Source organism: Rhinoraja longicauda, chromosome 43 (assembly GCF_053455715.1).
Source record: "Rhinoraja longicauda isolate Sanriku21f chromosome 43, sRhiLon1.1, whole genome shotgun sequence".
Lineage (NCBI taxonomy): Eukaryota > Metazoa > Chordata > Chondrichthyes > Rajiformes > Arhynchobatidae > Rhinoraja > Rhinoraja longicauda.
Window position 1 is genome coordinate 7,125,977 of NC_135995.1, and position 23,785 is coordinate 7,149,761.

Consider the following 23,785-nt stretch of genomic DNA (forward strand, 5'->3'; position numbering starts at 1 on the left):
GAGGAGGGAGGGAGGGAGGGAGGGAGGGAGGGAGGGAGAGGGAGAGTGAGATAGGATGGGAGAGGAGGTAGAGGAGAGAGAGGGGGAGAGAGGGAGGAGGGGAGAGATGGAGGGGGAAGAGGGGGGAGAGTGAGGGAGAGGGAGGGAGATGGTGAGTGAAGAGGAGAAGGGAGGGTGGGGAGGAGGAGAGGGGGGGAGTGGAGGTAGAGACATGGGAGAGAGGGAGAGGGTGAGAGAGAGGGGGAGGGAGGGGGAGAGAGAGGGAGAGGGGACGAGGCGAGAGGGAGAGGGGAGAGAGGGAAGGGGAAAATGGGGAGAAGGAGGGAGTGAAGGGAGGGAGGGAGAGAGAGGGAGGGAGGGGTGAGAGAGAGGGGGAGGGAGGGGGAGAGAGAGGGAGGGGAGGAAGAGAGGCAGGGGAGGTAGAGGAGGTAGAGACAGAGGGGAGAGAGGGAGTGGAGAGGAGGGTGGGAGTGGGGACGAGAGAGAGGGGGAGGAGAGGAGGAAGGAGGGAGAGGGAGTGGAGAGAGGGATTGAAGGAGGTAGGGGAGGTAGAGAGGGAGGGAGAGGGGGAGTGGAGGGAGGGAGGGTGGGAGAGGGGGAGTGGAGGGAGGGGGAGTGGAGGGAGGGGGGTAGGGTACGGGGGTGTGTGAGTCTGTGACTGTCACCAACATCCTGAACTGCCTGAGTGTGAATAAACCTTCATCACAACTTCTACTGTTGACTGTGGAGTTTGGAGGGAGAGGGGGAGGGAGGGAGGGAGGAGGGAGGGAGGGGAGAGGGAGGGAGGGAGGGAGGAGAGGGTGAAGGGAGGGGGGGATGGAGGGAGGGAGGGAGGGAGGGAGGGAGGTAGGGAGGGAGGGAGGGAGGGAGGGGAGGGAGGGAGGGAGGGAGGGAGGAGGGAGGGAGGGAGGGAGGGAGGGGGTGATGGGAGGGGGGAGAGGGGAGGGGGGAGGGGTGGGAGGGGAGAGATGGAGGGCGCGAGGAAGTAGAGAAGGAGGGGGATTGAGGGGAGAGAGGGAGGGAGAGTGAGGGAGTGGGTGGGAGAGGGAGGAGTTGTTGAGTGAAGAGTAGAAGGGAGGGAGGGGAGAAAGTGATGGGGAAAGGGAGGGGGTGAGAGGGAGGGAGAGAGAGGGGGGGAAGATGGGGAGAGAGGGAGGTTGGGAGAGGGAGAGGGGGGAGGGGAGAGATAGAGGGGGGAAATGGGGAGGGACGGGAGGGGGAGGTAGTGAGGGAGAGAGGAGGAGAGAGGGGAGAGAGAGAGGGGAGAGGGGGAGGGAGGGAGAGAGAGGAGAGGGGTGGGGAGAGAAAGAAAGGGAGAGGGAGTGGGTGGGAGAGGAGGTAGAGACAGAGGGGAGGTAGAGAGAGAGGGAGGGGAGAGGGGGAGGTTGGGAGAGGGAAGATTGCGAGAGAGAGGGAGAGGGGAGGGAGAGAGAGAGAGGGACGGGGCGAGAGAGGGGGGTTTACTTTAGTTTAGTTTAAAGACACACAGCGCGGAAACAGGCCCTTCGGCCCATCGAGTCCGTCTGTGACGACCAGCGATCCCCGCACACTAACACTATCCCACACACACACACACACTGACACTATCCCACACACACACACACACTGGGGACAATTTACAATCTCACACCGAAGCCAATTAACCTACAAACCCGCACGCACGCACGTCTTTGTGGAGTGTGGGAGGAAACCGGAGCGCCCGGAGAAACCCACCCGGTCCGACGTTAATCTGGTGATCCGCTGAATACAAGCCCAGTCGCTCCAGTCTTTCAACGTACGAGGTGTGAAGTGGAGAAGGGAGGGTGGGGAGAGATAGAGGTGGAAGATGGGGCGAGAGAGGGAGTGAAGGGAGGAGGGAGGGGGGAGAGAAAGAGAGTGAAGGGAGGGGGGAGGGAGGGGGGAGGGAGCGGGAGGAGAGGGGGAGTGGAGGGAGGGGGGTAGGGTACGGAGTGTGTGAGACTGTGACTGTCACCAACATCCTGAACTGCCCGTGTGTGAATAAACCTTCATCACAACATCTACTGTTGACTGTGGAGTTTGGCGGGAGAGAGGGAGGGAGGGAGGGAGGGAGGGAGGGAGGGAGGGAGGGAGGGAGGGAGGGAGGGAGGGAGGGAGGGAGGGAGGGAGGGAGGGAGGGAGGGAGGGAGGGAGAGGAGGGAGGGAGGAGAGAGGGAGGGGAGAGGAGGGAGTGGGAGGGAGGGAGGGAGGGGGTGAGGGAGGGGGGGAGAGGGGAGGGGACGGGAGGGTGGGAGGGGAGAGATGGAGGGAGAGAGGAGGTAGAGAGGGAGGGGGTGAGGGGACAGAGGGAGGGAGAGTGAGGGAGTGGGTGGGAGAGGGAGGAGTTGTTGAGTGAAGAGTAGAAGGGAGGGAGGGGAGAGGGAGGAGAGGAAAGGAGAGAGAGAGGGGAGAGGGGGAGAGAGGGAGAGAGAGGGAGAGAGAGGGAGAGGGGTGGGGAGACAAAGAAAGGGAGAGGGAGTGGGTGGAGAGGAGGTAGAGACAGAGGGACGGTAGAGAGGGAGGGAGGGGAGAGGGGGAGGTTGGGAGAGGGAAGATTGCGAGAGAGAGGGAGAGGGGAGGGGAGAGAGAGAGAGTGGGACGGGGCGAGAGAGGGGGGTTTAGTTTAGTTTAGTTTAAAGACACACAGCGCGGACACAGGCCCTTCGGCCCATCGAGTCCGTCTGTGACGACCAGCGATCCCCGCACACTAACACTATCCACACACACACACACACACTAACACTATCCCACACACACACACACTAACACTGGGGGACAATTTACAATCTCACACCGAAGCCAATTAACCTACAAACCCGCACGCACGCACGTCTTTGTGGAGTGTGGGAGGAAACCGGAGCGCCGGAGAATACCCACGCGGTCCGACGTTAATCTGGTGATCCACTGAATACAAGCCCAGTCGCTCCAGTCTTTCAACGTACGAAGTGTGAAGTGGAGAAGGGAGGGTGGGGAGAACGTGATGGGGAAAGGGAGGGGTTGAGAGGGAGGGAGGGAGGGGAGAGATAGAGGGGAAAGATGGGGAGAGAGAGGGAGTGAAGGGGGAGAGGGAGATGGAGAGAGGGGGAGAGGAGGGGTGGGAGGGGAGAGGGACTGGAGGAGGGAGGGAGGGTGGGAGAGGAGAGAGGGAGGGGAGAGACAGGGAGGATGGGGAGAAAGTGACGGGGAAAGGGAGGGGGCAAGAGGGTGGAGGGGAGAGATAGAGGGGGAAGATGGGAGAGAGAGGAAGTGAAGGGAGAGCGAGAGGGAGAGGAGAGAGGGGAGGGAGGGGGAGGGAGAGGGGGCGTGAAGGGAGGGGAGAGAGGGGGGAGATAGGGGAAATGGGGAGAGGGAGAGGAGAGAGTCGAGGGAGGGTTGAGAGAGGGAGGGTGGGGAGAAATTGATGGGGAAAGGGAGGGAGTGAGAGGGAGGGTGGGAAAAAGGTGAGAGGGAGAGGGGGGAGAGATGGAGGGGGAGAGGGAGGGAAGGTAGAGAGGGAGAGGGAGGTTGGGGGAGGGGAGAGGGAGGAGAGGGAGGGAGGGAGAGGGAGGGGGAGTGGAGGGAGGGGGCAGGGTACGGAGTGTGTGAGACTGTGACTGTCACCAACATCCTGAACTGCCCGTGTGTGAATAACCTTCATCACAACTTCTACTGTTGACTGTGGAGTATGGAGGGAGAGAGGGAGGGAGGGAGGGAGGGAGGGAGGGAGGGAGGAGGGAGGAGGGAGGGAGGGGGGTGGGAGGGAGGGAGGGAGGGAGGGAGGGAGGGAGGGATGGGGGGAGGGAGGGAGGGATGGAGGGAGGGGGAGGGAGGGATGGAGGGAGGGAGGGAGGGAGGGAGGGAGGGAGGGAGGGAGGGGAGGGAGGGAGGGAGGGAGGGAGGGAGGGAGGGAGGGAGGGAGGGAGGGAGGGAGGGAGGAGGGAGGGAAGGGAGGGAGGGAGGGAGGGAGGGAGGGAGGGAGGGAGGGAGGGAGGGAGGGAGGGAGGGAGGAGGGAGGGAGGGAGGGAGGGAGGAGGGAGGGAGGGGAGAGGGAGGGAGGAGAGAGGGAGAGACGCTGACCATAATGCGGCACAATCTTGGTTTACGGAATTGCCCACAGATGTATCATATCATATCATATCATATCATATATATACAGCCGGAAACAGGCTTTTCGGCCCTCCAAGTCCGTGCCGCCCAGTGATCCCCGCACATTAACACTATCCTACACCCACTAGGGACAATTTTTACATTTACCCAGCCAATTAACCTATATACCTGTACGTATCTTGAAGCTCTGGGAATCAGACTCTGCTCCTCAGTTTGAGACTTGGTTCAGTGAATTAATGGGCATCTTCCAGGTGGAGAGGCTGAGATACGAATGGTCTGGGAACCCCCAGAGGTTCTTCAACATCTGGAGCCCAGCGCTGCAGCATATTGAGGACAAGTGAGACTATCCCCTCAATGCCTCGCGCTTTTGTACCTGTGGATCCAGCAGTGAAAACACCGAAATATTTGACTGGTGAAAATTACCTCGACTTAGAGAGAGAGAGAGTCTGAGGGGAGGGAGGAGAGACTGAGGGGAGAGGGGGTAGAGAGGGAGGGGAGAGTGGGAGGGGAGAGGGGGTAGAGAAGGAGGGGAGAGTGGGAGGGAGGGGGGAGGTTGGGAGGGAGAGGGGGAGGGAGAGGGAGGGAGATGGTGAGTGAAGAGGAGAAAGGAGGGTGGGGAGAAGTGATGGGGAAAGGGAGGGGGGAGGTAGAGAGGGGAGTGGAGGGAGGGGAGAGGGGGACAGGAGGTAGAGAGGGAGGGAGAAAGGGAAGGAGGGGAGAGAGGGAGAGGGTGAGAGGGGGGAGGGGGAGGGTAGCGAGAGAGGGAGAGGGGGAGAGGAGGTAGAAAGGCGAGGAGAGAGGGGGGAGGGGAGTAGGGGAGAGAGAGGGAGGGGAGAGGGAGAAGATGGGGAGAGAGAGGGAGTGAGTGGAGAGAGGGGAGGGGAGAATGGGAGGTTGGGAGAGAGGGAGGGGAGGTAGAGACAGAGGGGAGAGAGGGAGTGGAGGTAGAGAGGGAGGGGAGAGTGGGAGGGGAGAGAGGGAGAGAGAGAGGGGAGAGAGGTAGAGAGAGACAGGGAGTGAAGGGAGGGAGGGGAGGGTGGGAGAGGAGGTAGAGACAGAGGGGAGAGAGGGTGGAGGGAGGGGAGGAGGTGAGGGAGAGTGGGTGGGTGGGGAGATAGAGAGAGGAGAGGGGGAGGGGAGATAGAGAGAGTGGGATGGGGCGAGAGAGGGGGGTTTAGTATAGTTTAGTTTAGTTTAGAGACACACTGCGCGGAAACAGGACCTTCGGCCATCAAGTCCGTGCCGACCAGCGATCCCCGCACACACACAGTAACACTATCCCACACACACACACACACACACACAGGGGGACAATTTACAATCTCACACCGAAGCCAATTAACCTACAAACCCGCACGCACGCACGTCTTTGTGGAGTGTGGGAGGAAACCGGAGCGCCCGGAGAAAACCCACGCGGTCCGACGTTAATCTGTGATCCAGTGAACACAAGCCCAGTCGCTGCAGTCTTTCAACGTACGACAGTCCCGCCATTCCGGGATTAACCTGGTGAAGAAGTGTCTCGACCCAAAACGTCGCCCGTTCCTTCTCTCCAGAGATGCTGCCCGACCCCTGAGTTACTCCAGGAGGGAGGGAGGGGAGAGGGGGAGTGGAGGGAGGGGGGTAGGGTTCGGGGTGTGTGAGTCTGTGACTGTCACCAACATCCTGAACTGCCTGTGTGTGAATAAACCTTTATCACAACTTCTACTGTTGACTGTGGAGGTTTGGAGGGAGGAGGGAGGGAGGGAGGGAGGGAGGGAGGGAGGGAGGGAGAGGGAGGGAGGGAGGGAGGGAGGGAGGGAGAGGGTGAAGGGAGGGGGGGAGGGAGGAGGGAGGGAGGGGGGGAGGGAGGGAGGGAGGGAGGGAGGGAGGGAGGGAGGGAGGGAGGGAGGGAGGGAGGGAGGGAGGGAGGGAGGGAGGGAGGGAGGGAGGGAGGGAGGGAGGGAGGGAGGGAGGGAGGGAGGGAGGGAGGGAGGGAGGGAGGGAGGGAGGGGGTGATGGAGGGGGGAGAGGGGAGGGGGGAGGGGTGGGAGGGGAGAGATGGAGGGCGCGAGAAGTAGAGAAGGAGGGGGATTGAGGGGAGAGAGGGAGGGAGAGTGAGGGAGTGGGTGGAGAGGGAGGAGTTGTTGAGTGAAGAGTAGAAGGGAGGGAGGGGAGAAAGTGATGGGGAAAGGGAGGGGGTGAGAGGGAGGGGAGAGAGAGGGGGGAAGATGGGGAGAGAGGAGGTTGGGAGAGGGAGAGGGGGGAGGGGAGAGATAGAGGGGGAAGATGGGGAGGGACGGGAGGGGAGGTAGTGAGGGAGAGAGGAGGAGAGAGGGAAGGAGAGAGAGAGGGGAGAGGGGGAGGGAGGGAAGGAGAGAGAGAGGGGAGAGAGGGAGGGAGAGAGAGGGAGAGGGGTGGGGAGAGAAAGAAAGGGAGAGGGAGTGGGTGGGAGAGGAGGTAGAGACAGAGGGGAGGTAGAGAGGGAGGGAGGGGAGAGGGGGAGGTTGGGAGAGGGAAGATTGCGAGAGAGAGGGAGAGGGGAGGGGAGAGAGAGAGAGTGGGACGGGGGCGAGAGAGGGGGGTTTAGTTTAGTTTAGTTTAAAGACACACAGCGCAGACACAGGCCCTTCGGCCCATCGAGTCCGTCTGTGACGACCAGCGATCCCGCACACTAACACTATCCACACACACACACACACACTAACACTATCCCACACACACACACACTAACACTGGGGGACAATTTACAATCTCACACCGAAGCCAATTAACTACAAACCCGCACGCACGCACGTCTTTGTGGAGTGTGGGAGGAAACCGGAGCGCCCGGAGAAAACCCACCCGGTCCGACGTTAATCTGGTGATCCGCTGAATACAAGCCCAGTCGCTCCAGTCTTTCAACGTACGAAGTGTGAAGTGGAGAAGGGAGGGTGGGGAGAACGTGATGGGGAAAGGGAGGGGTTGAGAGGGAGGGAGGGGAGAGACAGGGAGGATGGGGAGAAAGTGACGGGGAAAGGGAGGGGCAAGAGGGTGGAGCGGAGAGATAGAGGGGGAAGATGGGGAGAGAGAGGAAGGAAGTGAGAGCGAGAGGAGAGGAGAGAGGGGAGGGAGGGGGAGGGAGAGGGGCGTGAAGGGAGGGGAGAGAGGGGGGAGATAGGGGAAATGGGGAAAGGGAGAGGAGAGAGTCGAGGGAGGGGTTGAGAGAGGGAGGGTGGGGAGAAATTGATGGGGAAAGGGAGGGAGGGAGAGGGAGGGTGGGAAAATGTGAGAGGGAGAGGGGGGAGAGATGGAGGGGGAGAGGGAGGGAAGGTAGAGAGGGGGAGGGAGGGTTGGGGGAGGGAGGGGGAGGGAGAGGAGGGAGAGGGAGGGGGAGTGGAGGGAGGGGGGTAGGGTACGGAGTGTGTGAGTCTGTGACTGTCACCACATCCTGAACTGCCCGTGTGTGAATAAACCTTCATCACAACTTCTACTGTTGACTGTGGAGTATGGAGGGAGAGAGGGAGGGAGGGAGGGAGGAGGGAGGGAGGGGAGGGGGTGGGAGGAGGGAGGGAGGGAGGGAGGGAGGGAGGAGGGATGGGGGGAGGGAGGGAGGGAGGAGGAGGGAGGGAGGGAGGGAGGGAGGGAGGGAGGGAGGGAGAGAGGGAGGGAGGGAGGGAGGGAGGGAGGGAGGGAGGGAGGGAGGGAGGGAGGGAGGGAGGGAGGGAGGGAGGGAGGGAGGGAGGGAGGGAGGGATGGAGGGAGGGAGGGAGGGAGGGAGGAGGGGAGTGGAAGGGAGGGAGAGAGGGAGAGACGCTGGACCATAATGCGGGCACAATCTTGGTTTACGGTAATTGCCCATAGATGTATCTTGAAACTGTGGGAATCAGACTCTGCTCCTCAGTTTGAGACTTGATTCAGTGAATTAATGGGCATCTTCCAGGTGGAGAGGCTGAGATACGAATGGTCTGGGAACCCCCAGAGGTTCTTCAACATCTGGAGCCCAGCGCTGCAGCACATTGAGGACAAGTGAGACTATCCCCTCAATGCCTCGCGCTTTTGTACCTGTGGATCCAGCAGTGAAAACACCGAAATATTTGACTGGTGAAAATTACCTCGACTTAGAGAGAGAGAGAGTCTGAGGGGAGGGAGGGAGAGACTGAGGGGAGAGGGGGTAGAGAGGGAGGGGAGAGTGGGAGGGGAGAGGGGTAGAGAAGGAGGGGAGAGTGGGAGGGAGGGGGGAGGTTGGGAGGGAGAGGGGGGGAGGGAGAGGAGGGAGATGGTGAGTGAAGAGGAGAAAGGAGGGTGGGGAGAAAGTGATGGGGAAAGGGAGGGGGGAGGTAGAGAGGGGGAGTGGAGGGAGGGGAGAGGGGGACAGGAGGTAGAGAGGGAGGGAGAAAGGGAAGGAGGGGAGAGAGGGAGAGGTGAGAGGGAGGGGAGGGGGAGGGTAGCGAGAGAGGGAGAGGGGGAGAGGAGGTAGAAAGGCGGGGAGAGAGGGGGGAGGGGAGTAGGGGAGAGAGAGGGAGGGGAGAGGGAGAAGATGGGGAGAGAGAGGGAGTGAGTGGAGAGAGGGGAGGGAGATGGGAGGTTGGAGAGAGGGAGGGGAGGTAGAGACAGAGGGGAGAGAGGGAGTGGAGGTAGAGAGGGAGGGGAGAGTGGGAGGGGAGAGAGGGAGAGAGAGAGGGGAGAGAGGTAGAGAGAGACAGGGAGTGAAGGGAGGGAGGGGTTGGTGGGAGAGGAGGTAGAGACAGAGGGGAGAGAGGGTGGAGGGAGGGGAGGAGGTGAGGAGAGTGGGTGGGTGGGGAGATAGAGAGAGGAGAGGGAAGGGGAGATAGAGAGAGTGGGATGGGGCGAGAGAGGGGGGTTTAGTATAGTTTAGTTTAGTTTCGAGACACACAGCGCGGAAACAGGACCTTCGGCCATCAAGTCCGTGCCGACCAGCGATCCCCGCACACACACAGTAACACTATCCACACACACACACACACACACACACACTGGGGGACAATTTACAATCTCACACCGAAGCCAATTAACCTACAAACCCGCACGCACGCACGTCTTTGTGGAGTGTGGGAGGAAACCGGAGCGCCCGGAGAAAACCACGCGGTCCGACGTTAATCTGGTGATCCAGTGAACACAAGCCCAGTCGCTCCAGTCTTTCAACGTACGACAGTCCCGCCATTCCGGGGATTAACCTGGTGAACCTACGCTGCACGCCCTCAATAGCAAGGATATCCTTCCTCAATATCCTCTCCCTCTCCCCTCCCTCTCTACCTCCCCTCCCTCTCCCTCTCTCTCCCTCTCTCCCCTCCCTCCACCCCCTCCCCTACCCCCCTCACCCTCTCCATCCTCATCTCCATCCTCCTCCTGCCCTCCGGTCTCTATTCCAATCTCTAGTCCAATCTCTAGTTCCCTGCTTTCTTTCTTCCTTCCCTCCCCTCCCCTCTCTCTCTCTCTCTCTCTCTCTCTCTCTCTCTCTCTCTCTCTCTCTCTCTCTCTCTCTCTCTCTCTCTCTCTCTCTCTCTCTCTCTCTCTGAACTCTCTCAACTCTCCTACCCCTCAACCTCTCAATCATCCTCCTCTCCAATCTCTAGTTCCCTCCCTCCCTCACTCCCTCTTTCCCCCTCCCTCCTCCCCTCTCTCTTTCTCCTCCCTCTCTCCTCCCCAATCTCTAGTCCAATCTCTAGTCCTCTCCCTCTCTGCTCACCCACCTCCCCTCCCCTCTCCCCATCCCACCTCATCCCCTCTCCCCCTCCCTCTCTCCCCCTCCCTCCAATCTCTAGTTCTCTCCCTCCCTCCTCTACGCCCCTCCTCTCCCCCCCTCCTCTACCTCCCCCTCCTCCTCTCCAGTCTCTAGTCCCCTCCCTCCCTCCCTCCCCTCTCCTCTCCTCCTCCCCTCATTCTCTCTCCCCCCTCATCTCCTCCTCCTCCTCCTCCACTCCAGTCTCTCTCCCTCCCTCCCCCCATCTCCGGAGAGAAGGAATGGGTGACGTTTCGGGAAGAAGGGTCTCGACCCAAAACGTCGCCCGTTCCTTCTCTCCAGAGATGCTGCCCGACCCCCTGAGTTACTCCAGGAGGGAGGGAGGGAGGGAGGGAGGGAGGGGAGTAGGGTACGGAGTGTGTGAGACTGTGACTGTCACCAACATCCTGAACTGCCCGTGTGTGAATAAACCTTCATCACAACTTCTACTGTTGACTGTGCAGTATGGAGGGAGAGAGGGAGGGAGGGAGGGAGGGAGGGGAGGGGGTGGGAGGGAGGGAGGGAGGGAGGGAGGTAGGGAGGGATGGGGGGAGGGAGGGAGGGAGGGAGGGAGGGAGGGAGGGAGGGAGGGAGGGAGGGAGGGAGGGAGGGAGGGAGGGAGGGAGGGAGGGAGGGAGGGAGGGAGGGAGGGAGGGAGGGAGGGAGGGAGGGAGGGAGGGAGGGAGGGAGGGAGGGAGGGAGGGAGGGAGGGAGAGGGAGGGAGGGAGGGAGGGAGGGGAGGGGAGAGGGAGGGAGGGAGAGAGGGAGAGACGCTGGACCATAATGCGGCACAATCTTGGTTTACGGTAATTGCCCACAGATGTATCTTGAAACTCTGGGAATCAGACTCTGCTCCTCAGTTTGAGACTCGGTTCAGAGAATTAATGGGCATCTTCCAGGTGGAGAGGCTGAGATACGAATGGTCTGGGAACCCCCAGAGGTTCTTCAACATCTGGAGCCCAGCGCTGCACCATATTGAGGACAAGTGAGACTATCCCCTCAATGCCTCGCGCTTTTGTACCTGTGGATCCAGCAGTGAAAACACCGAAATATCTGACTGGTGAAAATTACCTCGACTTAGAGAGAGAGAGAGTCTGAGGGGAGGGAGGGAGAGTGTGAGGGAGAGGGGGTAGAGAGGGAGGGGAGAGTGGGAGGGAGGGGGGAGGGTGGGAGGGAGAGAGGGGGAGGGAGAGTGGGAGGGAGGGGGGGGAGGGAGAGGGTAGAGAGGGAGGGAGGGAGGGGAGGGGAGAGGGAGGAGTTGGTGAGTGAAGAGGAGAAGGGAGGGTGGGGAGAATGTGATGGGGAAAAGGAGGGGTGAGAGGGAGGGAGGGGAGAGATAGAGGGGGAAGGTTGGGAGAGGTAGGGGAGGTAGAGAGGGGAGAGATGGAGGGGAGAGACGGGGAGGAGGTAGAGAGGGGGAGGAGAGAGGGAGAGAGGGAGTGGAGGAGAGAGGGGGAGATAGAGGGGGGGGTGGGATGGAGGGGGAAGATGGGGAGAGGGAGAGGCGAGAGTGGGTAGAGAGAGAGGGAGAGGAGGGGACGGAGGGGAGAGGAGGTTGAGAGAGGGTGGAGGTAGAGGAAGGGGGAGGTAGAAAGGAAGAGGGAGAGTGGAGGGAGGGAGAGGGAGGAAGGGAGATGGTGAGTGAAGAGGAGAAGGGAGGGTGGGGAGAAAGTGATGGGGAAAGGGAGGTGGTGAGAGGGAGGGAGGGGAGGGAGAGAGGAGGTAGGGTAGGGAGAGAGAGATAGAGTGGGATGGGGCGAGAGAGGGGGGTTTAGTTTAGTTTAGAGACACACAGTGCAGAAACAGGCCCTTCGGCCCATCGAGTCTGTCCGCGCCGACCAGCGATCCCCGCACACTAACACTATCCCTCAACCCCACTCCCCCTCAAACCCACCCCCCCTCAGCCCCACCCCTCCTCAACCCCACCACCCCCTCAACCCCACCCCCCCTCAACCCCACTTCCCCCTCAACCCGATCCCCAAATGGTGGGAGTGTTGACCACAAAGTGGCCGACCCTGCAGTGCAGCGAATCACCACACGTTGGGAGTGTTGACCACAAAGTGGCCGGCCCTGTAGTGCATCGGATCACCACACGGTGGGAGTTATGACCACAAAGTGGACGGGCCTGCAATGCAGCGAATCACCACACGGTGGGAGTGTTGACCACAAAGTGGCCGGGCCTGCAGTGCAGCGGATCACCACACGGTGGGAGTTATGACCACAAAGCGGACGGGCCTGCAGTGCAGCGAATCACCACACGGTGGGAGTGTTGACCACAAAGTGGACGGGCCTGCAGTGCAGCGGATCACCACACGGTGGGAGTGTTGACCACAAAGTGGCCGGGCCTGCAGTTCCACACAACGTTACTTGCACATGGACATCCAGAACTCACTCAGAAGTCTATTAATAGTTATAGAAATCAGACATTTCATTCATTCCCCCCCCCCCCACCCCCCCAAAACCAAAAACAGTAGTAAACGTGCAGGTACAGCAGGCAGTGAAGAAAGCCAATGGCATGTTGGCCTTCATAACAAGAGGAGTTGAGTTTAGGAGCAAAGAGGTCCTTCTGCAATTGTACAGGGCCCTAGTGAGACCGCACCTGGAGTACTGTGTGCAGTTTTGGTCTCCAAATTTGAGGAAGGACGTCCTTGCTATTGAGGGTGTGCAGCGTAGGTTCACCAGGTTAATCCCCGGGATGGCGGGACTGTCGTACGAGGAAAGATTGGAAAGAGAGGGTATCTTATAGAAACGTATAAAAGTATAAAAGGACTGGACAAGCTAGATGCAGGAAACATGTTCCCAATGTTGGGCGAGTCAACTACGTCTCAGCCAGCGGTTTTAGAGAGTCACAGAGTCGCCCAGGCTGGAAAAAGGCCGTTCCCCCCTCTGCACCTGCCCACACCGGCCAACATGCCCCATCTACACTAGTCCCACCTGCCCACACCGACAACATGCCCCATCTACACTAGTCCCACCTGCCCACACCGACCAACATGCCCCATCTACACTAGTCCCACTTGCCAACACCGACCAACATGCCCATCTACACTAGTCCCACCTGCCCCACACCGACCAACATGCCCCATCTACACTAGTCCCACCTTGGCCCACACCGGCCAACGTGCCCCATCTACACTAGTCCCACCTGCCCACGCCGGCAACATGCCCCATCTACACTAGTCCCACCTGCCCACACCGGCCAACATGCCCCATCTACACTAGTCCCACCTGCCCACACCAACCAACATGCCCCACGTACACTAGTCCCACCTGCCCACACCGACCAACATGCCCCATCAACACTAGTCCCACCTGCCCACAGCTATTTACAATATAAATTAATGACTTGGATGCTGGGATTAAAAGTAACATTAGCAAATTTGCAGATGATACAAAGCTGGCTGGTAGTGTGAGGAAGATGCTATGAGGTTGCAGGATGACTTGGACAGGTTGTGTGAGTGGGCGGATGCATGGCAGATGCAGTTTAATGTGGATTAGTGTGAGGTTATCCATTTTGGTGGTCAGAATAGGAAGGCAGAGTATTATCTGAATGGTGTCAAGTTAGGAAAAGGGGACATACAACGAGATCTGGGTGTCCTAGTGCATCAGTCACTGAAAGGAAGCATGCAGGTACAGCAGGCAGTGAAGAAAGCCAATGGCATGTTGGCCTTCATAACAAGAGGAGTTGAGTATAGGAGCAAAGAGGTCCTTCTGCCGTTGTACAGGGCCCTAGTGAGACCGCACCTGGAGTACTGTGTGCAGTTTTGGTCTCCAAATTTGAGGACGTATATTCTTGCTATTGAGGGCGTGCAACGTAGGTTCACCAGGTTAATTCACGGAATGGCGGGACTGTCACACGTTGAAAGATTGGAGCGGCTAGGTTTGTATACACTGGAATTTAGAAGGATGAGAGGGGATCTTATCGAAACGTATAAGATTATTAAGGGGTTGGACACATTAGAGGCAGGAAACACGTTATCCATTTCACTCATCCATGGTACAAAGAGGTCCTTCTGCAGTTGTACAGGGCCTTAGTGAGACCACATCTGGAGTACTGTGTGCAGTTTTGGTCTCCAAAATTGAGGAAGGACGTCCTTGCTATTGAGGCAGTGCAGCGTAGGTTCACCAGGTTAATCCCCGGGATGGCGGGACTGTCGTACGAGGAAAGATTGGAAAGAGAGAGGATCTGATAGAGACGTATAAAAGGACTGGACAAGCTAGATGCAGGAAACATGTTCCCAATGTTGGGCGAGTTAACTACGTCTCAGCCAGCGGTCTTAGAGAGTCACAGAGTCGCCCAGGCTGGAAAAAGGCCCTTCCCCCCTCTCCACCTGCCCACACCGACCAACATGCCCCATCTACACTAGTCCCACCTGCCCACACCGGCCAACATGCCCCATCTACACTAGTCCCACCTGCCCACACCGACCAACATGCCCCATCTACACTAGTCCCACCTGCCCACACCGACCAACATGCCACATCTACACTAGTCCCACCTGCCCACACCGACCAACATGCCCCATCTACACTAGTCCCACCTTTGCCCACACCGACCAACATGCCCCATCTACACTAGTCCCACCTGCCCACACCGACCAACATGCCACATCTACACTAGTCCCACCTGCCCACACCGACCAACATGCCCCATCTACACTAGTCCCACCTGCCCACATCGACCAAAATGCCCCATCTACACTAGTCCCACCTGCCCACACCGGCCAACATGCCCCATCTACACTAGTCCCACCTGCCCAAACCGACCAACATGCCCCATCTACACTAGTCCCACCTGCCCACAGCGACCAACATGCCCCATCTACACTAGTCCCACCTGCCCACACCGGACAACATGCCCCATCTACACTAGTCCCACCTGCCCACACTGACCAACATGCCTCATCTACACTAGTCCCACCTGCCCACATCGATCAACATGCCCCATCTACACTAGTCCCACCTGCCCACACCGGCCAACGTGCCCCATCTACACTAGTCCCACCTGCCCAAACCGACCAACATGCCCCATCTACACTAGTCCCACCTGCCCACACTGACCAACATGCCCCATCTACACTAGTCCCACCTGCCCACACCGACCAACATGCCCCATCTACACTAGTCCCACCTGCCCACAGCTATTTACAATATACATTAATGACTTTGATGAAGGGATTAAAAGTACCATTAGCAAATTTGCAGATGATACAAAGCTGGGTGACAGTGTGAACTGTGAGGAAGATGCTATGAGGTTGCAGGGTGACTTGGACAGGTTGTGTGAGTGGGCGGATGCATGGCAGATGCCGTTTAATTGGATAAGTGTGAGGTTATCCACTTTGGTGGCAAGAACAGGAAGGCAGTGTATTATCTGAATGGTGTCAAGTTAGGAACAGGGGACGTACAACGAGATCTGGGTGTCCTAGTGCATCAGTCTCTGAAAGGAAGCATGCAGGTACAGCAGGCAGTGAAGAAAGCCAATGGCATGTTGGCCTTCATAACAAGAGGAGTTGAGTATAGGAGCAAAGAGATCCTTCAGCAGTTGTACAGGGCCCTAGTGAGACCGCACCTGGAGTACTGTGTGCAGTTTTGTTCTGCAAATTTGAGGAAGGATATTCTTGCTATTGAGGGTGTGCAACGTAGGTTTACTAGGTTAATTCCCGGAATGGCGGGACTGTCGTACGTTGAAAGACTGGAGCGACTAGGCTTGTATACACTGGAATTTAGAAGGATGAGAGGGGATCTTATCGAAAGGGGTTGGACACGTTAGAGGCAGGAAACATGTTCCCAATGTTGGGGGAGTCCAGAACAAGGGGCCACAGTTTAAGAATAAAGGGTCGGCCATTTAGAACTGAGATGAGGAATAACTTTTTCAGTCAGAGAGTTGCGAATCTGTGGAATTCTCTGCCTCAGAAGGCAGTGGAGGCCAATTCTCTGAATGCATTCAAGAGAGAGCTAGATATGTATGTAGGTTAATTGGCTGGGTAAATGTAAAAATTGTCCCTAGTGGGTGTAGGATAGTGTTAATGTACGGGGATCACTGGGCGGCATGGACTTGGAGGGCCGAAAAGGCCTGTTTCCGGCTGTATATATATGATATTGTTATGCTCTGGGGCACACAGGAACTGGACTCAAACGCACGACTCACACACAAGAGTCAATTTGGAGAAAATAAAGGCGTTCTTTAATTTTCACATTAAAGAACACTGCGATTCGAACCAAAAACTCTAAACTTACTCAGCTACAAAAACATTAGTTACAAAAATTACTTACTAGCTATACTACGACCGAGAGCACATGAATCAGAGCACATGAATCACAATACGAACTGGCACAGGACAAAGGGAGGCATGGACTATATATACATGAGGTAAGGGCACACAGGTGGAAACAATCAAGGCGGGGCTGACAATTACAATGGCAGGAAGTCAAGGGACCTGAAATGAGAATCTAAACACAGAACATGACACAAGACTAACAGATCTGACGGGACATTACAGTACCCCCCCCTTTAGGACCGACTCCTGACGGTCCAGGCTGGTCAGGATGAGTCTTGTCAAAGTCGTTGATCAAAGTTTTGTCCAAAATGAAGCTGGCAGGAATCCAGCACCTCTCCTCAGGACCGTAGCCTTCCCAGTCGACCAGAAACTGGCGACCGCGACCTCTCTTGCGGACTGCAAGAAGTGCCTTAACTGTGTAGACCGGACCACCGTCGATGAGCCGGGGGGGTGGAGGGGGCTTGGAGGCGGGCACGAGTGCACTTTCCTTGACCGGTTTTATTTTGCTGACGTGGAATGTAGGGTGAACCCTTAATGACCTGGGGAGTTGTAGACGGACCGAAACAGGGTTAATGACTTTCGAAATGGGAAATGGACCCACGAACCTTGGAGCCAGCTTTCTGGCATGGACGTGAAGTGGCAAGTCCTTTGTAGACAGCCATACCTTCTGGCCTGGGCGATAATGCGGAGCGGATCTGCGGTGGCGGTCGGCTGCCACTTTCATCCGGGACTGACCCCGGAGTAGAACCCTCCGAGCTCCGTCCCAGATTCGGCGACAGCGTCGGATCATGGCGTGGGCAGAAGGCACCGTCACCTCACCCTCATAAGCCGAGAACAAGGGGGGCTGGTAGCCGTAGGCACACTGGAAGGGTGTGAGTCCCGTGGCAGCCGTAGGAAGCGTGTTGCGTGCGTACTCGACCCAGATGAGATGGTCGCTCCAGGTGGTCTGGTTCTGCGCGATCAGACAGCGCAAGCAGGTCTCGAGCTCCTGGTTCATCCGCTCAGTCTGGCCATTGGATTGCGGATGGTAACCAGAAGACAGGCTGACGGTGGCACCTATGAGGGAACAAAACTCACTCCAAAACTTGGACACAAACTGAGGACCTCGGTCCGAGACAATGTCTGTAGGGAAACCATGGATACGGAAAACGTGAGACACCATTACCTCTGCCGTCTCTTTGGCAGAGGGGAGCTTGGCCACAGCGATAAAATGTACCATCTTTGAAAATCGGTCTACCACCGTCAGGACAGTTGTGTTACCTTTGGAGGCCGGCAACCCAGTAACAAAGTCAATGGAGATGTGGGACCAGGGCCTCTGAGGGACTGAAAGTGGGTGCAGCAGGCCCGCTTGGGCTTGTCTGGAGGGCTTACTCCTTGCACAGACAGGGCAGGCGGCCACATATTCAGCTACATCCTTCTCAAGTGAAGGCCACCAAAAACGCTGTTTAACCACAAAAACAGTTCTCTTGGCACCTGGATGGCATGTGAGCAGGGACGTGTGAGCCCAGTGGATTACCTGGGGGCGTAATGTCACAGGAACAAACAAACAGTTAGTACGACAGCCACTCGGTGCTGGAGTCTCATCATTAGCCTGCTTCACATCTGTTTCGATCTGCCAAGACACCGCTCCTACCACACGGTTAAGTGGCAGGATGGGTTCGGGTTCTCTGGTATCAGGTTCAGGGTCATAAAGTCGGGACAGGGCGTCTGGTTTTGTGTTCTGGGAACCGGGCCTGTAAGACAGAGAAAAGTTGAACCTACTAAAAAACAGAGTCCATCTGGCCTGACGTGAGTTGAGTCTCTTGGCTTTACGGATGTATTCCAGGTTCTTGTGATCTGTCCGTACCAGAAAAGGCTGCTCGGCCCCCTCCAGCCAGTGCCTCCACTCCCCCAATGCGGCTCTGACCGCCAGCAGTTCTTTGTTTCCGACATCGTAATTTTTTTCTGCGGGGGTCAACTTACGTGACAGGTAGGCGCAGGGATGAATCCGGTTGTCCTTCTCCGCTCTCTGGGAAAGTACCGCCCCAATCCCCTCGTTGGAGGCATCCACCTCCACAATGAACTGTCTCTGGGGATCTGGGATGGTCAGAACAGGAGCGTTGGTGAACACTGTTTTGAGGCGCTGGAAGGCGGCTTCGGCCTGAGGATTCCACTGGAACTGGGTCTTGGAAGACGTGAGAGAGTGCAGAGGAGCAGCAACAGCACTGAAGTCTCTAATAAAACGTCTGTAAAAGTTTGCAAATCCGAGAAACTGTTGCACCTTCTTTCTGTTAGTGGGGGTGGGCCAATCGGCCACCGCACTGACCTTACCAGGGTCCATCTGGATGTGGTCGGCCGATATAATGTAGCCCAGAAAGGACATTGTGTCTGCGTGGAAGTCGCACTTCTCGGCCTTCACATACAGACGGTTAGCTAAGAGCTTCTGCAACACACACTTGACATGACGCTTATGAGACTGTATGTCTGGAGAGAAGATAAGAATGTCATCAAGGTAGACAAAAACACACTCATTGAGAAATTCCCTGAGGACCTCGTTCATAAAAGCTTGGAAGACTGCGGGGGCATTGGTTAACCCGAACGGCATCACCAAATACTCGTAGTGCCCGTTAGGGGTGTTAATCCCAGTTTTCCACTCATCCCCCTCTCTGATTCTCATTAGATGGTATGCATTCCTTAAGTCTAGTTTAGTGAATACTTTGGCTTTGTGCAACAGTTCAAAAGCAGAAGACATCAAAGGAAGTGGTTAACGATTCTTGATCGTAATCTCGTTTAGGAAGCTGTAATCTATGCAGAGACGAAGTGACCCATCTTTCTTGCCCACAAAGAAAAACCCCGCGCCTGCTGCCGAGGAGGACGGGCGAATAATGCCCGTCCTCAGGGAGGACTCAATGTACTCATCCATCGCCTTCCTCTCGGGGCCGGATATGGAGTACAGTCGCCCCTTGGGAATAGGGACCCCAGGCAGCAGGTTGATAGAGCAGTCGAAAGGTCGATGAGGAGGTAGGGTGGTGGCCCTGGACTTGTTGAACACCTCCTTCAGTTCATGGTAACAGGGTGGAACCTTCAACAGATCGGGATAGTCATCATCATTAGAAATCTTTATTTCTTCAGATTTAAGAACATTTATTCCCAAAACCGCCCCGATCTTCCCGTAACTCACCCCTTTGTTCACTGGTTCAACAAGACATGATTGTGTGCACTCAACCCCCCATCGTCTGATCTTACCAGATCGCCAATCAATCTGAGGATTATGTTTCTGCAGCCAAGGGAAACCAAAGACCAAGGGATGTTGAGCTGAGTCAAACAAGTGAAAAGACATTATCTCCACATGGTTAGCATTGAACATGACTTTGACAGGTTCTGTACGATGAGTTATCTCAAACAACTGACGTCCATCTAAAGCGCTCGCCACAATAGGTTGCAACAAGGGCACAGATTTAACCTTATACGATCGAGCTAGAGTCCAGTCCATGAGACTCTCGTCGGCTCCGGAGTCGATCAAAACCCCCCGAGTCACAATTTGCTGATTCAGAGTGAGGGTGGCCTGTGTCAGAGGTCGAGGAGGTAAGTCCGAAACGGGGAATTGGCTCACCAGTGTCCTCCTTTTCACTGGTGAGCCACCCCCTTTTACCGAGCAGTCGGCCAGACGGTGTCCTTGTCGACCGCAGTAAAAGCAGGCTCCGTCCTTCAGGCGGCGCTGTCGCTGCTCTGGAGTCAGCCTGGTTCGTCCTAGCTGCATGGGTTCCTCCGACGGCTGAGAGGACGCTGTTTTCTCCGGCCAGCGATGGACAGGGAACGATGACTTCTTCGGTGTGAAGGACCCGGAGGAGCGCCCCTGGTGATTGGGAGGACGATCAGCAGCCTGGTGTCTTTCCTTTTCCTTTATCCTGTTATCGACACGAATAGCCCTGGTAATTAATGTCTCTAGGTCACTGGGTAACTCAAAAGGTGAAAGTCTATCCTTTATAGCCTCCGACAACCCATTCATGAATGCATCCACTTGTGCAGGCATATTCCACCCACTGTCTGTTGCAAGGGTTCGGAAGTCAATGGCATAGTCTATCACTGGGCGAGTGTTCTGTTTTAGCTGCAGTAAGACTCGGGAAGCTTCCTTAGCAGAGGAAGTGTGATCAAAAATACTGCTAAATGTTCTTTGGAAGAGGTCTAGATCCTGGCAGACTGTGGAGCCCCGAGACCACTCCGCAGTGGCACATGCTGCGGCTCGTCCCATCAAATGGGACACAATAAATGCTACCCTGGCCTGGTCTGAGGGGAAGTGTGCAGGGTTATGCTTGAAGTGGAGATCACATTGTACAAGGAATGATCTACAATTCACCGAGTCTCCAGAGAACTTATCTGGTGAAGCCAGGCGTAGAATCAGCGTGGGGTTCGCAGGTGTGGCCGGAACAGCAGGCGGATGGCCGGCTGAAGGTTCAACGTGAGCCAGTGGAGAAGCTGCCGAGGTTGGGTCGAGACGAGCCAGAACCTGATGGAGTTGTACAGCGAGGTGGTTAATCTGGGTCGTCACTGATGACTGGAACTCGCCTTGTCTATCGTTCAGCTCGCGCACCCCGTGACTGACTGAGCGCAGCTGCTCCTCCTGGTCCTGGATCTTAGTGCCCTGGTTGGCAAGGGCTGATTTCCAAATCTTAGAGTCGGCTGAGTCCATATTATGGCCAGTTCGTTCTGTTATGCTCTGGGGCACACAGGAACTGGACTCAAACGCACGACTCACACACAAGAGTCAATTTGGAGAAAATAAAGGCGTTCTTTAATTTTCACATTAAAGAACACTGCGATTCGAACCAAAAACTCTAAACTTACTCAGCTACAAAAACATTAGTTACAAAAATTACTTACTAGCTATACTACGACCGAGAGCACATGAATCAGAGCACATGAATCACAATACGAACTGGCACAGGACAAAGGGAGGCGTGGACTATATATACATGAGGTAAGGGCACACAGGTGGAAACAATCAAGGCGGGGCTAACAATTACAATGGCAGGAAGTCAAAGGACCTGAAATGAGAATCTAAACACAGAACATGACACAAGACTAACAGATCTGACGGGACATTACAGATATGATATGATATGATAGAGCTCTTAAGGATAGCGGAGTCAGGGGGTACGGGGAGAAGGCAGGAACGGGGTACTGATTGAGAATGATCAGCCATAATCACATTGAATGGCGGTGCGTACAGGCTCGAAGGGCCGAATGGCCTCCTCCTGCATCTGTTGTCTATTGTCTAACCCCATCTAGCAAAACCCCTCCCCCCCTTAATCCCCCCCTAGCAACTCCCCCTAGCAACTCCCCCAAGCAACTCCACCTAGCAACCCCACCTAGCAACCCCACCTAGCAACCCCACCTAGCAACCCCACCTAGCAACCCCACCTAGCAACCCCACCTAGCAACCCCACCTAGCAACCCCACCTAGCAACCCCACCTAGCAACCCCACCTAGCAACCCCACCTAGCAACCCCACCTAGCAACCCCTCCTAGCAACCCCACCTAGCAACCCCACCTAGCAACCCCACCTAGCAACCCCACCTAGCAACCCCACCTAGCAACCCCACCTAGCAACCCCACCTAGCAACCCCACCTAGCAACCCCACCTAGCAACCCCACCTAGCAACCCCACCTAGCAACCCCACCTAGCAACCCCACCTAGCAACCCCTCCTAGCAACCCCACCTAGCAACCCCACCTAGCAACCCCACCTAGCAACCCCACCTAGCAACCCCACCTAGCAACCCCTCCTAGCAACCCCACCTAGCAACCCCACCTAGCAACCCCACCTAGCAACCCCACCTAGCAACCCCACCTAGCAACCCCTCCTAGCAACCCCACCTAGCAACCCCACCTAGCAACCCCACCTAGCAACCCCACCTAGCAACCCCACCTAGCAACCCCACCTAGCAACCCCACCTAGCAACCCCTCCTAGCAACCCCACCTAGCAACCCCACCTAGCAACCCCACCTAGCAACCCCACCTAGCAACCCCACCTAGCAACCCCACCTAGCAACCCCACCTAGCAACCCCACCTAGCAACCCCTCCTAGCAACCCCACCTAGCAACCCCACCTAGCAACCCCACCTAGCAACCCCACCTAGCAACCCCTCCTAGCTACCCCAGCTAGGAACCCCACATAGCAACTCCCCTAGCAACCCCCGCTATCAACCCCACCTGCAGTGATGGAAATGGGGGGCTACGCAGGGGTTCCCCTAGTTTCCAATTTCCAGCTGGGGTTTAATGAGTTGCAGAAAGATTCCAGTCGTTTATCACTTTATTGAACTCAGACGAAAACGATTTGTTAACTGCCACTGTTAGCGCTTGTTAACAGCCAGTAGTTAACAGGTAGTAGTTCTACAATGTGTCATCAATACGTCGATCCACATTCCTCAGTAAATGTAATTGTGCTTTGACCGTGTATTAATGACACCACGTTCCTTTCAATCAAATTCAAGGGAGAATTTCTTAAACTCACTGTCAGGGCTCAGGTAAAGTCGCGTTAGTTTATTATTCCACGTTATTTCATTTGCCGCTGGGCCTCCCTGCCGCTGTGGCTCAGTTGTTTCAGTTAAATTAGAATGGATGGGGAGAAAATTAAATAAGTAGCACCAATAGAATATTTACAGCCTAAGTCGTGAGGGGTGTGTGTGGGGGGTGTGTGTGTGGGGTGTGTGTGGGGGGTGTGTGTGTGGGGTGTGTGTGGGGTGTGTGTGGGGGGGGTGAGTGCGGGGGGGGGGTGAGTGCGGGGGGGGTGTGAGTGCGGGGGGGGTGTGTGGGGTGTGTGTGTGAGGAGTGTGTGTGTGGGGTGTGTGTGTGAGGGGTGTGTGTGTGGGGGGTGTGTGTGGGGGTGTGTGTGTGGGGGGAGGGTGTGTGTGAGGGGTGTGTGTGTGTGGGGGGGGTGTTTGGGGGTGTGTGTGTGGGGGGAGGGTGTGTGTGAGGGGTGTGTGTGTGTGGGGGGTGTGTGTGGGAGGGTGTGTGTGGGGGGTGTGTGTGTGGGGGAGGGTGTGTGGGGTGTGTGTGAGGGGTGTATGTGAGGGGTGTGTGTGAGGGGTGTGTGTGTGGGGGGTGTGTGTGTGGGGGAGGGTGTGTGGGGTGTGTGTGAGGGGTGTGTGTGAGGGGTGTGTGTGAGGGGTGTGTGTGTGGGGGGGGGTGTGTGGGGGGAGGGTGTGTGTGTGGGGGTGGGAGGGGGGTGTGGGTGGGGGGGGTGGGTGTGTGGGTGGGGGGGGTGTGTGTGGGGGGGTGTGTGTGGGGGTGTTGAGTGTTGGGGGGAGGGTGTGTGGGGGGGGGAGAGGGAAGAGGGGGACAGCAGAGGGGGGAGGGGGAGAAGGTATCTCTCCCTCCCCTCCCCCTCCCTCTCTCTCCCCCTCCCTCTCTCTCCCCCTCCCTCTCTCTCCCCCTCCCTCTCTCTCCCCCTCCCTCTCTCTCCCCCTCCCTCTCTCTCCACGTGTGCGTTCTGTGATTTCTGCCTGAAGTTCTTGTTGCAGGGGTTTCGCTGCCAGACGTGAGGTCCCCACTTCCACGGGTACAGCAGTAGCACAGAGCCCCCAGTCTGCCTGGACCCCACACGTAGTGAGGGTGGGGACAGAGGGAGGGAGGGAGAGAGGGAGGGAGGGAGGGAGGGAAGGAGGGAGGGAGGGAGGGAGGGAGGGAGGGAGGGAGGGAGGGAGGGAGGGAGGGAGGGAGGGAGGGAGGGAGGGAGGGAGGGAGG

At 57.1% G+C, this 23,785-nt stretch overlaps 2 protein-coding genes across 2 annotated transcripts in view; one reads left to right on the plus strand and one right to left on the minus strand.

Annotated features, from left to right (window-relative positions):
• LOC144612206 (collagen alpha-3(VI) chain-like) overlaps window positions 1–8,071 on the plus strand; it is a 72,979-nt gene extending 64,908 nt beyond the window's left edge. The window contains exon 6 of the mRNA XM_078431763.1: window positions 7,982–8,071. Within this exon, the coding sequence (XP_078287889.1) occupies window positions 7,982–8,071 (90 nt within the window). The remainder of the gene's footprint in view (window positions 1–7,981) is intronic.
• A 2,591-nt stretch (window positions 8,072–10,662) lies between these two features.
• Window positions 10,663–23,785, minus strand: part of LOC144612207 (cell adhesion molecule CEACAM5-like) — a 98,485-nt gene continuing 85,362 nt past the window's right edge. Inside the window, exon 11 of the mRNA XM_078431764.1 lies at window positions 10,663–10,802. Coding sequence (XP_078287890.1) covers window positions 10,663–10,802 — 140 coding nt within the window. The remainder of the gene's footprint in view (window positions 10,803–23,785) is intronic.